The sequence below is a fragment of the Amphiprion ocellaris genome, chromosome 19 (assembly GCF_022539595.1).
Source record: "Amphiprion ocellaris isolate individual 3 ecotype Okinawa chromosome 19, ASM2253959v1, whole genome shotgun sequence".
NCBI lineage: Eukaryota > Metazoa > Chordata > Actinopteri > Pomacentridae > Amphiprion > Amphiprion ocellaris.
The window spans coordinates 1977752-1991922 of record NC_072784.1 but is presented as its reverse complement, the minus strand read 5'-3'; the positions used below and the strand labels follow the sequence as shown (position 1 = coordinate 1991922).

Sequence of the window (14171 nt, the reverse complement as noted above, 5' to 3'; positions counted from 1 at the left end):
TAGTATTTCCTGTATGATTTAAAACCCTTCACCACTCAGAATTGGAAGAGTGACACATCTGGAGCTGAAAAATGAGCTTCCACCATGGAAAACTGCAGTTCCTCAGATGTCCACTAGGTGCCGGCTCCAAAAATGATTCTCTCTCTATAGAACCCAATGTTAAAATGCTCAAATTTACAGCAGAAATGAACGTGTTTACAGCCTGGCACAAAAATAGTTTTGGTTTCTATAGCTAATGTCTGTCCATAGCAGCTGTAGAGGGGTTGAATCTTTTCATAGAATTCACCCGTGTATATCGTATTAAGGGTTAAAGTTATGAATTAAGAGTGTGGCTGCTTTGAGTGACAGTTCTACTATGACCAGCTTCTCTGACGCTGCTCCTCTTCGCTTGTTTTTGCAAATAAGGCACCCATATACCCTCTATACAAGATGGCAGTACCTATAATGAGGTCCCCCACTGGTTTGTGGACTGATGTTTTGAACCTTCTGCATCTAGTTTGACATTTGGTTGGATCTGGCTGCTAACTTTCAGAGCAATACAGTAGAAGAGTCCAACTTCCTCTAGATGTAAATCAATCAAAACATAGACTTTTATACAATCTGACTCTAGAAAGGATGTTTGTTTAACCCTCCCGTTTTCTTCATTTACGGGCACCAAAAAAATATTGTTTACTGTCTGAAAAAAATCCAAAAATTCAGCAAAAAAATTCCCCAAATTTCTGAAAATTTGCAAAACCTTCAGGAAGAAAAGTCCCCCCAAAATACCCCAAATTAGGCAAGAAAATTCTTATATTTTCAAAAAATGAGCAAAAATCTTCCAAAAAAATCCTAAAAATATCTAAAGTGATTCCATATATATCAGTAAAACTTCTAATATTTTATTTAAGAACATTCACAAAAATTTTTTGTGAATGTTCTTCAGAAATTTTTAACATTTCTTTCTTTCCACCAAAAAATGTTCAAAGATTTCCCAGAAATGTTGAAAATGTGGACATTAGAAGTTTCACTGTGAAAATATATTTTTTTCTCCACATATTCAACCTTTCTGTTGAATATGTGGAGTTCTGTGGGTCAACGTTGACCCACAGAACGAGGGTTAAAGCCCTGACATGTTGGCTTCACTTTGAAGACTTGGAGGTCTCAAAGGTGTCCATTTCTTGATATACAGTCTGTGCAATCAAAGTGATTGGGTTACCTCACTGGAGATTTGTCTATTTTTAAATATAATCCATGTGTTAAATTTGGACTCGACCGCACAGGGTGACACATAACATAACACTGGACTTAGCTTTGATTTGTCTCACTCGACACAGTCTTGATAACCTTCAGAAATCCCCCTGGACTCGTCTTTTCCCAACTGATTGGAACTTAACTGACCTTAGACCAGACTCTGACTAGTTTCGACTGACGCGAGACTTGTCAAAGGCTCAGAACATACAGAAACCAGCTGACAAACTAACACCTTTTGGAAGTAAAAGATAAGCTTTTCCCTCGCATCACCACGCTGATTCCACCACCCATGTTTTGTTTTGTTGTTTTTCATCATCCGCTGCTAAACGAGAGGCTTCTGCTGACTCAGTCGGCCTCATGATCATCTTAACTCCTACTACATCTGAGTCACAGAGGAGCCTTCCCACTTTAAGGGAAAAAATAACTCCAGGCAGGGGTGACGGAGAAACGCTGTCAGATGAAGCAGCCGGCAGAGATTGGACTCCTGTCCTGTTGGGTCTTTATTGCACAGAATGAAGACATGATGGGACCTGATTGATTTGAGACTGACTGTCTGTAGGGGGAACATCCTGGAATAAAACAAAATACAGTAAAGAAGGAAAAATGAGCCTCGTAGTCAGGGAGAATAATCACAGCTATGTACAGACAGAGGAACAGTATCTCACAGCTGACTTGTTGCCTTCTAAGGACTTGTTACCGGGCTTCAACTTGAAATATGTGCAAAAAAACCTCAAAGTGTTGTATCTGGGGCTGTAAATGTAGGCCAGTTACCCTCATCTGCTGTGTAAGCATCTCTTCCCTCAGCTAACTTTCAAAATCCCCAGAGCTCCGATCAGGACTCAGCTGAACTTTCCAGAGACAACACAGAGCCCACTGACCCACTAAGACTGGCAAAAAAGATGAAAGAACGACCAGACGAATTCTTAACGTGTTCTCAGCCTCATCAGCTCGAATACGTCAACCTCTAACGTTCTCTAATGAGGCCCTGATCTCAGTTCAGTTCACGTTTCCATCAAACTCCATCCATTCATGTCGCTTTCAAGTTAGTCTGTTTGTTCGTCTTAATTCAAACCACGTCTCCGGTGTCAGGCATCACTGGAAACAGCTGCCGGAGTTCATTAAGGAGACAATAAAATTAAAGTGAAGCATTTCCACACACAACGCCAAGCATCAACGAGCGTTAAGCGCTGAAAGCTGGCCTCAGACGGCTCTGATTCATCGTCATGTTTGCACCGTCTGTCATCAGGCAGCTCCTGCTTCAAATCTGGAATTCTAGTCTGGGTTTCATTTCAGCTCCTTCCTGTACAGCTGCTGGTGTTCAGACATTCGAAAACAAAAAGTTACCTTTGGATGGAGCCAGGCCATTTCCCTGTTAGCAGGATTTACACCAACTGTTGGCTTCATGTACGATCCCAAAATATCACAGTATTAATTTCATGTGAGAACTTAAGAGTATTAATATATACAGTACTGTTCAAAAGTTTGGGGTCATCCAGACAAGTTCATGTTTTCCATGAAACTCCCACTTTTATCCATGCACTAACATAACTGCACAAGGGTTTTCTAATCATCAGCCTTTCAACACCATTAGCTAACACAATGTAGCATTAGAACACAGGAGTGATGGTTGCTGGAAATGTTCCTCTGTACCTCTATGGAGATATTCCATTAAAAATCAGCTGTTTCCAGCTACAATAGTCATTTACCACATTAACAATATCTACACTGGATTTATCATTCATTTCATGTTATCTTCAATGAAAAAAAGTTCTTCTTCTGAACGGTAGTAGAAGTACTGATAAAATTATCATTCAGTATCGGTACCAAAACTCAAGCATTGCATCAGCATTTAGCAGAAGTAGAATTGTCAGAATTTAACCGTCATCGGGTTAAATTAATCACCTGTATTTTGGTTAAGAGTCTTGGTTGCAACTCTATTCAGTGAGTGCAGGAATCAGAGTAACTCATGATATAATAATACTATCATGCTGTATTGTTCACGATAATGATGGTAACACAATACAGCCATTCATTACTAGACAATCAACTATGACACCTCACAATATCTGTGTAGCGTAAGGGGCGAAAAAATCCCCTAAAATGGCAAAAAGCATTTGCTGCACTGTGGTGGAGTTTTTCCTTCCTTCACCTCAGATTTAGTGCCACCAAGCGGTTGGTCGTTGGCTTCCTTTCAGATGGCCTACATGTTCAGAAGTATTGATACTTGGTGCTGGAATCCCGATAATGTTTAGTTTTAGCTCATATCAGCTCTACTAGGTACTGCAGCCTGAGCTGTAGTTGTACAGGTATAATCTGTATGATTACAGTTGGATACCTAGTGGAACCAGTTTTTCCAGATGTGAGGATCTAAAACCTGTAAAGATGTGATGCTGATTTGGTTCTTATGGTTCTGCTTTAGTTTATCACGCTAACTTTTAGTGTCGGAATAATAAAATGTTACATTTGTCTGCAACAGAATTGTCTAAAACTATCCTGTCTATAAATTCAGAATACGTTCCTGAGTAGTTACCACTTTTACTTTGAAGCAGCCACTTCAGGCTGATTTTTACCAACTATGCTGTTGGATTTGCAGTAATACTTTATTAAAGAGCTTCTAAGATCTTGTGGATGTCTTTAGGATGGGGATTAGTGCCAATATGTGGAAGATTTAACATGCTGAGTAACGGAGAAGTAAAATAAATAAATGACTCTCTGCAGAATGAGTAATGAGTAAATGCATTCCTGTTTTTTGAGTAATCACCCCAAAGCTGATTGGTAACATCTGCTATAGGACCAGATGGTTCAAGTGTAGCTATGCATATCCATAGCACCAAAGATTTAACCGCAGTCACTGCTGAAATGTGAGCAATTATCAGCTGAACAGGCACAGCTTGAGCCACATGGAGCAGCTGTGCTCACAGATTTAGAGATCAGCTTCTTAAATTCAGTAATGAGCAATAAATATAATCATGTAAAGTGTCGTCTCACTCTCTTATAGCTGGAATCTGCACCGTGTCCTTAAACTGACAAGTAAATCACAGCTAGGCAGGCCAAAAAATCATCTGAAACTAACTGAAAGGGAACAAATAACTTGACACAAGCAAATGCAAAAGTTATTGCCAGAGAAAGAAAACTTGTCAGGGGAACATAAGACTTAAACGAAGAAGAAATGCAGCACTTACTGACGGGAAACGAAAAATGTAACGCAAGAGACGGAAAAGTTACTGAGAGGAAACTCAACATGTAACAACAAAAAAACACCTTCAGAGAGAATGAAAAACACAATACTTGAGAACGCAAAACTTAGGAAAAAAAACTTGAGGGAGTGAAAAATTTGAGGGGAATTTGTGGGGAACACAAAAAGTAATGAGTCACAGTCAAAAGAACACCACCTCATTGAGCGGGAACAGATATATCGTGCAAGAAGAAAAACTTAAGGAAAATCTTCAAGCGAAAGGAACACAAAATTTAACACGAGTCGAGAAAAACCTACGATGAATAAATGCAAAACCTATTGATAGAGAAGGTAAACTTAGTGAAAGGAAATGAAAAACTTCATACAAGGGAGCACAAAACTTAATGTAAAACTTTAAACGGGGTCGTCCTTCAGAGGAAATGAAGGAACCAAAGCAGGAGCAGTGATGATGATTTCTTAAAGCCCTTCTTAGGATCTGTTCTCTGTCCAGACATCTTATTTAGGGTGAAATAGAAAGTTTTGCAAGCTTCACACAACATAATCTCGTGTGTACCTTGGAAGTAAGTGGTTCTAATTCTACCACTGTTACTATTTAACCATCAATTATCTATTTTTCTGGATATGGGTCGTTTTCAAGATTTACATCTGCTTCCTCAGACATTAGCTTAAGGTGCTTTTCCACTAGCACCTACTCTACTCAACTTACGATGTTTTCCATTCCAGTTGAGTACCACCTCATCGTGGGTGGAGTCATCATAGTACGGCGGCCCAGAAGTCCCTTAATGTCATTTGTGTGCAACACAAACGCAAAACTGGAGGACATGGAGGCGATGGTACACCTGCTGCTCGGTCTAATTTTGCCAAGTTCCGTGAAGAGCAATGCGCAGTCGCTGTTGCGTTTTTTGGGGTTTTTTTAAATGGCGGGTTTGGTTTACGTGAAGGAGTGGCTCTTGTGTGTCGTCGCTCCCTGTCCAATCAGTGGCCTGCACTCTGTAGACGTCACATTATCGGCTTGACTCAGCTCACTGGGAACCCCGGCCCAGTAGGAACTAAAATAGTAGCTGGTACCAGGTACTACGTCCTGATGGAAAACCTCAGAAACCAAGTAGAGTCGAGCCGAGTAGATGCTGGTGGAAAAGCGTCATTAGTGGACAACATATATGAGCTGATTTAATTCAGCGATCAAGAACTGCAGCTGCTGTAAGAACTTGTACGTTCCATACTGAGAAAACGCTGGCGACGGTCTATCTGTGTCTGAAGCAGAAGAGTCGGTGTCAGACAGTGAAAAGGTGTTATTACTGGTTGGTAAACACACAGAAATGACAGAACATGACACACAGTCTTCCTCATACATGATCAGAGTGGATGCCACTATTCAACTACACAGCAATGATTCCATGACAGAAGGGACATGATGGCTAACGGCTAGCTAGCACACGGTAAACATCTGGCGTGTCCACAGTCTATTAATTAAAAGTACTACAACACCTGATTCCAGGATGGGTTTTGGAACAACTTTGCCACATTTAATTTGCGCTCTCTTTTTTTTTTAATCGTTTGTTTTTTGTGAAAGGAAAAATAAAACAAAAATAAAGACAACAAAAAGGTTAATCCTACAAAGAGATTTTTTTTTTTCCATCAGCTCTCTTACAACTCGCTAAACTCAGAAATTCCAATAGTTGTGACACTGGAAGCAATGCATAAATGTGTCAGTCCTTCTTTCCTTGACTGATAAAAAAGGGACGAGGGCGCGGGGCGTGTCGGGGAGATGATATGTTGGAGGTCATACGTGGTGAACAGACGAGGAGGGAGGAGGGTGGACAGGCCCCGGCTCCCACGCCTCCACATCGAAGTCTCTTAGCGACAGTCTCACAGTCTCAGAGGAGGTTGGGGAGGATGTAAACTAGGACGCTGCCGATCCAGCACAGCTTCCCTCCTTCTGGCAACCGGCTGGCTGCCTCCCGGGTCATCGGTCCTCACTGGTTCGTTCATCGAATCTGCTTCCTCCAACTGTGCCGGAGTGATCTGGCTCAACAAACGGCTGCTGCAACGTCCTCTCAGCTAGAAACGGCTATCGGGGGAAGAAACCGGGCGACGGGAGCAGCAGAAAGTGCGTTTCATGTTTCAACAGGACTGAAGCTTGAACACAAGTTTTTTACCAGACTGTCCTGTTGGTCACCTTCCATGTCGGGCATCGAGAGAACTCTGGAATCATCCACTAGTCGCTAATAGTTCCTCTGGATGATCACAAAATCAGATGCTTTGCCTCCACAGAAATTAGCAGATTATGTAATTGTGTGAAAGCAAGGTTCCACTTTCCCTCTAAAACTCCATTTAAACTTTATTCATTCAACTACTTCTATCACGTTTTGAGTACAAGCAAGTGCAACAACTGAAACGCTTTGTGCAATTCACTGTGCTGACAACAAACACCCAGAGTTCCTGTACTGACAGCAGGTTTATGGCTCATCCTGAGGTCAGACCAGCTAAACACGTTCCTCCAAACAGGATCACACGATTCATCACGCAACCGACTTGGTTTGAAGCATTCTGAGGCCTTAACTCTGCCTACGAAGTGAGAGAATCAGACCCTGTAGAAGCTTCAAACTGTCCAGCATCACAGGAAACATGCTGGTTTGCCATCAAACTCGCAGATTAAAAAAGTCATTTTTTATTATTAATTTCAATGTTTGAACTCGGGGCTGAAACTGGAGGCGGGACAGGTAATCTAGCCGACATAAAACGTCTTCCACCAGCTCCTAGTAAGTTGTGGTACCACTATGAGGACAGGACATACACCCCGCCCTCCTACTGCCAGACAAGAAACAGAGGAGGAAAACATTTCTAGTAAAATTTCTCTAACGCAACTAAAACAACTCTAGCAGCTACCTGGTGAACACAGAGGAGGCATTCATTATTGTAGAAAAACTGATAAACGGTGCAAAACAGATGGTGAAGTTTGGGCTGTCAAAATACAGGGTTATTGAAAAAGAATGAACCAATTCCATTATGCAATATTTTAAGAAGGAAAAGCAACAGAAAATTCCAGCCAAGTCACAAGTATTCTACTCATAATCAACTTTAATTTGATGTTTAAGGTCATCGAATGGCAGCAGCGATCCACGTTGAACATTTATAAGACAGGAAATAAAAGTTGATTGTGAGTAGAATACTTGTGACTTGGCTGGAGTTTTCTGTTGCTTTTCCTTATTAAAATATTGAAATTGGTTATTTTTTTTTGAATAATCCTGTATTGTGTTCATTCATGAGTTCATTGTAATAACTTTCTGGTTTCACATTCACCGTTTAAGTTCATGCAGCTTTAAAAAGAGAGAATAACTTCCCCTTTACGCGACGCTCTACTGAGGCCAACTATCACTTAGGCGTAGCTAGCATCGACATTTCCGGTCAACATAGTGATGCTGAGAAATTAGCAAACAGGATTAGAACCAGCGACAGACGAAAAGTTCTTAGTGGTTCCTGTTTATCTCGTTGCTCAACATGGAAGGTGACCGGCGCGTTGTTCTCCCAAAACTTTATGTGAACTTTAGCGGAATACAGCAACACCAAAGCTTCTGAGCAGAACTTGAAGGATCAGTTTGTCCCAGTCGGTAAAAAAAAAATCACATTTTCTACGGGTTCCTTAGGGTGCCGAGCCATGCAGGTGGTTTCAGTTTCTGATATCTCTGCCTCTGCCTGAAACCAAACTGCATGAGTAAACTAAGATAACGCAGGGAAAATATGTTTTTATGTGACTGAAGGAAGTGTTTTGTCTGGCGTGAGTCAGTCTCTTCAGAGGAGCCTTGAAGATCGGATCCGATATGAAAAGCTGAGGTGGCAGCCCAGCGAAGAGCACTGATGATGAAGATGATGATGATAATAGTGTCCTGCTGCACAACTGAAAAGCTTCGCTGTGGTGTGGAGGATGGTGGGAAGGGGATGATGCTGGTATCTGGCAACTCTGATTCTTAGGAGTGGACAAACACTTTAAGGGTCATGACACACATTAAAAAAATAAACGGAGGAAGGCGGTGAGTGGAGGGACATGTTGAGGGAGGGAGGTGGGACCCAGCTGCTGTGCATCTCAGACGTGGTACAGTCTCAATGAATCCAAGAAGAGGGATGAAAGGAGGCCTCAGCTTTCAGCAAGACAAGAGTCTGGACGGATACGAGAGCGTTCGACCGTTCATCTAGCGATGGACTGAACAGAGTAGAAAGAGGGCGATAAATGAGGGAAGAAGTGCCAGCACAGCACTGGTTTTGGTATACTGGTTTTGGCTGCGGTTGGTGGATCAGTCAGGGTTGGAGGGTGGTGGTGGGGGGGTCGGGGATCTCTTGTCATGCGGGGAGGTCAAACAGGTCTTCGTCTTAACTGCCGTAATGCATGGTGTTGCTGGGGATGACCATAGGCGAGGCCATGGAGATGGCAGCACCCCCCATGGTGAACTGGTTGGTGACGGGATAGTAAGTACCGCTGCTGCTGGGACCCGACTGGCCCGTAGTGGCTCCTGAAAGACACAACAAAGCACTGGATTCAACACTCCCACTGAGGATGCTCGCACAGAGACCTTCTGTTAAGTGATAAATACTAGGGATAAAATAATGCCTGGATTTCACCAGCATTTACTAACAGAGGGAAGGAGGGAAGGTGTGAACTGTTGTTTGAGCCAACTTAGTAACATACTAGTGCAAATATGAAATAGTAGTATTGCACTAGTATTTCATATTTGCACTAGTATGTTATTAAGTTGTGTTTTTTTTCTTTCTTTTCATTTATTTTTATTACTTGTTCTACACTTACATATATTTATTTATCCGTATTTGTTTTATTTGTGTTACTTATCTGTAATTTCATGTTTTGACTCAATTTCTTACATCATTGCTGCACTGCATGCTCCATGTGCCTTTTTAATTGCCCCCTGGGGACAAATAAAGTTTTCTGAATCTGAACAATAAAAAGAGGCCTTTTTTCCCATTTTCCTATTTTTATAGACAATGTTTCCATCTGAAAGCCTTGTTGCATCTGAGAATGCATCCAATTGGGGCATCACAATAAAATTAGACATGATGTGTTAATTCCACCACAGGAGATATGTGATGGTACCTAAAATTAGTGAAATAGCCCACATATATCGGTATCGGTTGATATCGGAATCGGACATTGAGAGTTGGACAATATCTACATATCAGTTATCGGCAAAAAATCCAATACCTGACATCCCTAATAAACGCTGATTTGAATGTTTTTGCTCAGGTTAACTTACCCTGGACAATTCCTGTGCTCATGATGGAGCCCATCCTGGAGTGGGTGTGGTTTACAATCCCTGTGTTCACTGTGACCAATCAGAGAGCAGAGCACAGTCAAGGATCTGTATCAGTGCAACAGATTTTATCATCTGTTGCTACCGAGAAGCTGCTACAAGAGCCCCTTACAATAGCGGCCCCCAACCACCACCGGGCCACACAGAAATAGAAAATAGAAATAGAAAGGAGTCCACACAGGGTTTTATTTTGAAAAATGACTTCCTGTCATTTCCGTCTGTGCTTGTTTCCTGCACTGAAGTTTTTACGCCCGACCATTAAAACAAGCGTCTCTGGAGAGTTTATTTAAAAAGAGGGAGAGGCTGAGACAGAAGTAAGAAGTAAATACATATTTAGCAATAAAAAAAAAGTAATTTCATTCTTTTAGAACACTTTTTTCAATTCAAACACTATTATCATTTGTTATGTGCGCGATGACTGGTCTTGCTTGAAACTGGTCCATGGTGCAGAAAAGGTTGGAGACCGCTGCTGATCTGTCAGATGTCAACCAATCAGAAGACAGACTGTCCTCAGTGTTTGCCTTCTGATTGGTTGAGTGGTATTTTAAGAAAAGTGAAGTTTTTGCAGCTGCAAAATATTACACACCGAGACTTTAAGAAGCTCGAATAGCTGTAAATGTTAAAAGAAGATAACGTGTCAGCAGTGAGTGGAGGGATAAACTGAGTGGAAAACGTCAGCTGAAGAGAAGGTGGACAAAGAAATCAGTGGCTTTTCGAGGGTATAAAATGAGTGAAGATGACTGAAGTGAAAGCAGCTGAAGAAAATTCTGTACGAATGTGTTAAGTGTGGAAAAGCTTTCTGAGGTTAAATCAACTTTGTGAGCAATAAAAGGAGCTGAAATGTCAGCTGACAGGAAGACGAGTGCAATGAAGTGATTAAAAACTCATCTGATAAACAGAAGATGAAAGTTGATGAGCAAAAGATGCGAAAGCATAACAGCAAAAGTGTCTATCTGTGCACTGTAGCATATTATTATTGTCTGTCGGCTGCATGAGATGTTCAGAAGCTCCGATTCGTACCCAGGGGGATGAGGTTGTTGTGAGACACTGACGGGCCGCTGCCGATGACTGTGCTGAGGTCATAAGCTGCTGGCATCCCTGAAGGGGAGAAACGGGAAACAAAGCAATCAACATTTACTACAGACTGACAGCTCCTCTCATTATAAACAGCTCCTCTCAGCCTGCTGACTGTCTCGGGTCAACAGCAGGGACGAAAGTCATTCCCCACCAGCACAAATCAGGACGCTACTTCTGCACAAACACCACCAAAACCCACAACATACTGCTGGCTGCACAACAGATTTAATATCAGAAAGGAAAGAAGTCTGTAAGAAGTTCTGTCATCCATCAGTGTTTCTCAATCAACACTTTGATTTGTTTGTAAAATTAAATATCCAGCATCAAATTTCCATTTCACTGTTATCAGAGCGGAAAAGATTTACTTGGAATAATGATTTAGGGAAGAAATAAGAAAGGCAGAGCGGGGACACATTTCTTTGCAGTCACAGGATTTAGTTCAAACTTAGACAATATACAATAATTTACCAAAAAAATAAGTGGTAAATGAGAACCTCTATTGCTTCATGCATGCTACACAAACATCCAAACATCCCACTGCAGTGAATTAAATATGAGAGACGATAACAAACAGGAATTGTAGGGCAGAACATTTGATTCAAAACCACAATCACAATTCAAAACAATGCAATTCGCAAATCAGAAAGGCTGCAATTTGGAATATATGTTGAGCAGTGAATCTGTCCAGATTTTGGTATTGTTCTTAACTTGATTACAGAAGATGCAATATTTAGATTTGGGCTGTCCTGACATCAGGTTTTCACAGCGATACGTACGTTCAGGTTCAGTGTCCAGCTCTCGTCTGTGTTCTCCAACATGATCGATCGATCGATCGATCTAGCTATCTAGAGTCTAGCTATCTAGAGTCTATCTATCTATCTATCTATCTATCTATCTAGAGTCTATCTATCTGGAGTTTATCTATCTGGAGTCTATCTATCTAGAGTCTATCTATCTATTTATTGTGTAGTTTTATCAAAGATGTATGGAACAAAGTGATGCTCTATGTCTCATGTTGATCCTTTGTGCTGGCAGGGGCATCTTACGGTATAAAGGTGTTATTTATGGACACAATGACTACAACACTTCATCATTTTCCTATTAGCTTAAGCACTCATCTGTTAAACAATTCACTTGTCTACTTTTCTTAAGAGGCCTCTTCACTTATCAGTGTGTAAACATCTGTTGGTATCACACGTGTAGATACACATGTCGGACGAGTTAGAAGAAAAACAAATTCAGTTAATCAGATTTTCGTCGTTTCGGGCCTCTCCCGTAAACTTAAATCTGTCAGGAATCAGATGTTGGTTGGCTTAATTGTAAAAACACTGATCACAGTCACCCCTGGATGTAGTCTACAAGCTCCAGCAAACTCACTACCTGTTTCAGTTCAGGTTACACTACTGATGACTTCATGTTCTTACCTGAAAACGTCCTGGAAAATGCACTATTGTGACTTTTTTAAAACCTCAAATTCTCTGCTTTTTCCACCATATTTAGGTAAAGCTTCTAACAGCTGGAAAATCTGAAGCTGGGTGCCTCATGTTTCATCTAGCGGTGTTTCTGTGTGTGTTCACCTGATACAGCCATCCCCTGACTCATGCTGTAGGCCGCCCCTGTGTTCCACATGTTCTCAGATGGGGAGGTGTAGTGTGAGCCAGGAGGGGGGTTGGGGGTGGTGCCTGTGTACCTGCAAACACATACAGACACTCGTTGGACGTAGAGAAGACGGAGAGCGTTCCCGCCACATACTGTGTGAACGGCGTGCTGAACATTCAGGCGTGTTTGTCGCAGTGAAGAAATCAACTCACCTGAAAAAGGGGTTCTTCAAGTCCAGGAGGTTGCTGGACTTTGATCCTGTCTGGTCCACCTGGGCAACAATACTGATGTCGTAGCTTTGTCTGTTGGGGAGGAGATTATTAGACACATTAATGCTAATTAAACACATTTGCTTTCCGGCAAAGCATTTGATGATAAAAATCAATGCCACTTTAATGTGTCCAGTAAATATGCAGCCACGTAGCCTTTCTCTGAGCAAAGGTTACTTAATCCATTTAGCAGCACATCCGAAGCTCATTGATTAACAAATTCTACTCATTTTAATCCCAAAAAAACATCTGGGATGTCAGTATATATATATATATATGTGTGTATACGCATAGTAATATCACATATTTACCTCCATAAAAAAGGCATATATTCATGTACAGGCTTCAACACCAAGTCACACATACTATAGTGTAGGGATGTCCGATATTGGCTTTTTTGACGGAAATTGATATGCCGATATTGTCCAACTCTCAATTTCCAATTCCGATATCAACCAATAACGATGCAGATATACATGAACTATCTGACTAATTTTAGGTAACATCAGAATCAGAAAGCCTCTATTGCCAAGTGAGTACACACAAGGAATTTGACTTGCTGTATAGAGAGCAGTACCTAGCAACAACAACTGACAGTAAAAGAATAAATAAACAAATCTAAATCTGTGTATTCTAAATAAGAAATGCTACTAGTATAAGAAGTACTGTGTAAAGTAAGTGTAAAACCAGGGTAATAAAATAGAACACATATCTTCTGTGGTGGAATTAACACATCATGTCTCATTTTACTGTGATGCCCCATTGGATGCATTCTCAAATGCAGCAACTACTTCGGTTCAAATTATGGGAAAAATGTCTTGTGAAACTAGTAAATATATATATTTTAATTGTCTCAAACAACAGTTCACACTCTCCCTCCCTATCTCCCTCTATGAGTCCGGTAATGCTGGCGAAATCCAGGCATTATTTTGTCAGTGTTCATGATAGGCAAAAAAAACGATAACGATATTAGTTGGATTATGTTCATTTTGTTGTTTCTTACTATAAAATAGCGTTACTTTGAAACCGACAAATCAATAAGGAAAGTATGGTTTTACCTTACTAACATGTTTCTGGACAAATAAAAATAAAGACATAATCACCATTCCATATATCTGAGGGATAACAGAACCCATACAACGCATAATGAGAAAATACAACATCAACACAGCAGTAAAACCACACACAAAACTCCAGCAGCTATTAGTCCATCCAAAAGACAAAACAGAACCGGACAATAAATGCAATATCATTAATGAAATTCCATACAAATCATGCTAGAAAACATACATTGGCAAAACAGGCAGATCATTCAACACAAGAAGAAAGGAACACCAGACAGAATGTGGAAAGGAAACAGCTGGACGACTCACAAGAACATAAAAAGAAAAAGCCGATCAAGAAAACAAAAAATCAGCCATCAGGGATGACTGCAAGAGAAACGACCACATCATGGACTGGGACAGGGAGAGGATTTAA

At 40.9% G+C, this 14171-nt stretch overlaps 1 protein-coding gene across 1 annotated transcript in view; it reads right to left on the bottom strand.

Annotated features, from left to right (window-relative positions):
- Nucleotides 1-5700: 5700 nt before the first annotated feature.
- Nucleotides 5701-14171, bottom strand: part of carm1 (coactivator-associated arginine methyltransferase 1) — a 30608-nt gene continuing 22137 nt past the window's right edge. Inside the window, exons 12-16 of the mRNA XM_023279956.3 lie at nucleotides 12636-12725; nucleotides 12402-12514; nucleotides 10768-10845; nucleotides 9691-9759; nucleotides 5701-8934 (exon numbers count right to left, since the gene is read on the bottom strand). Coding sequence (XP_023135724.1) covers nucleotides 8795-8934; nucleotides 9691-9759; nucleotides 10768-10845; nucleotides 12402-12514; nucleotides 12636-12725 — 490 coding nt within the window. The 3' untranslated portion in view covers nucleotides 5701-8794. The remainder of the gene's footprint in view (nucleotides 8935-9690; nucleotides 9760-10767; nucleotides 10846-12401; nucleotides 12515-12635; nucleotides 12726-14171) is intronic.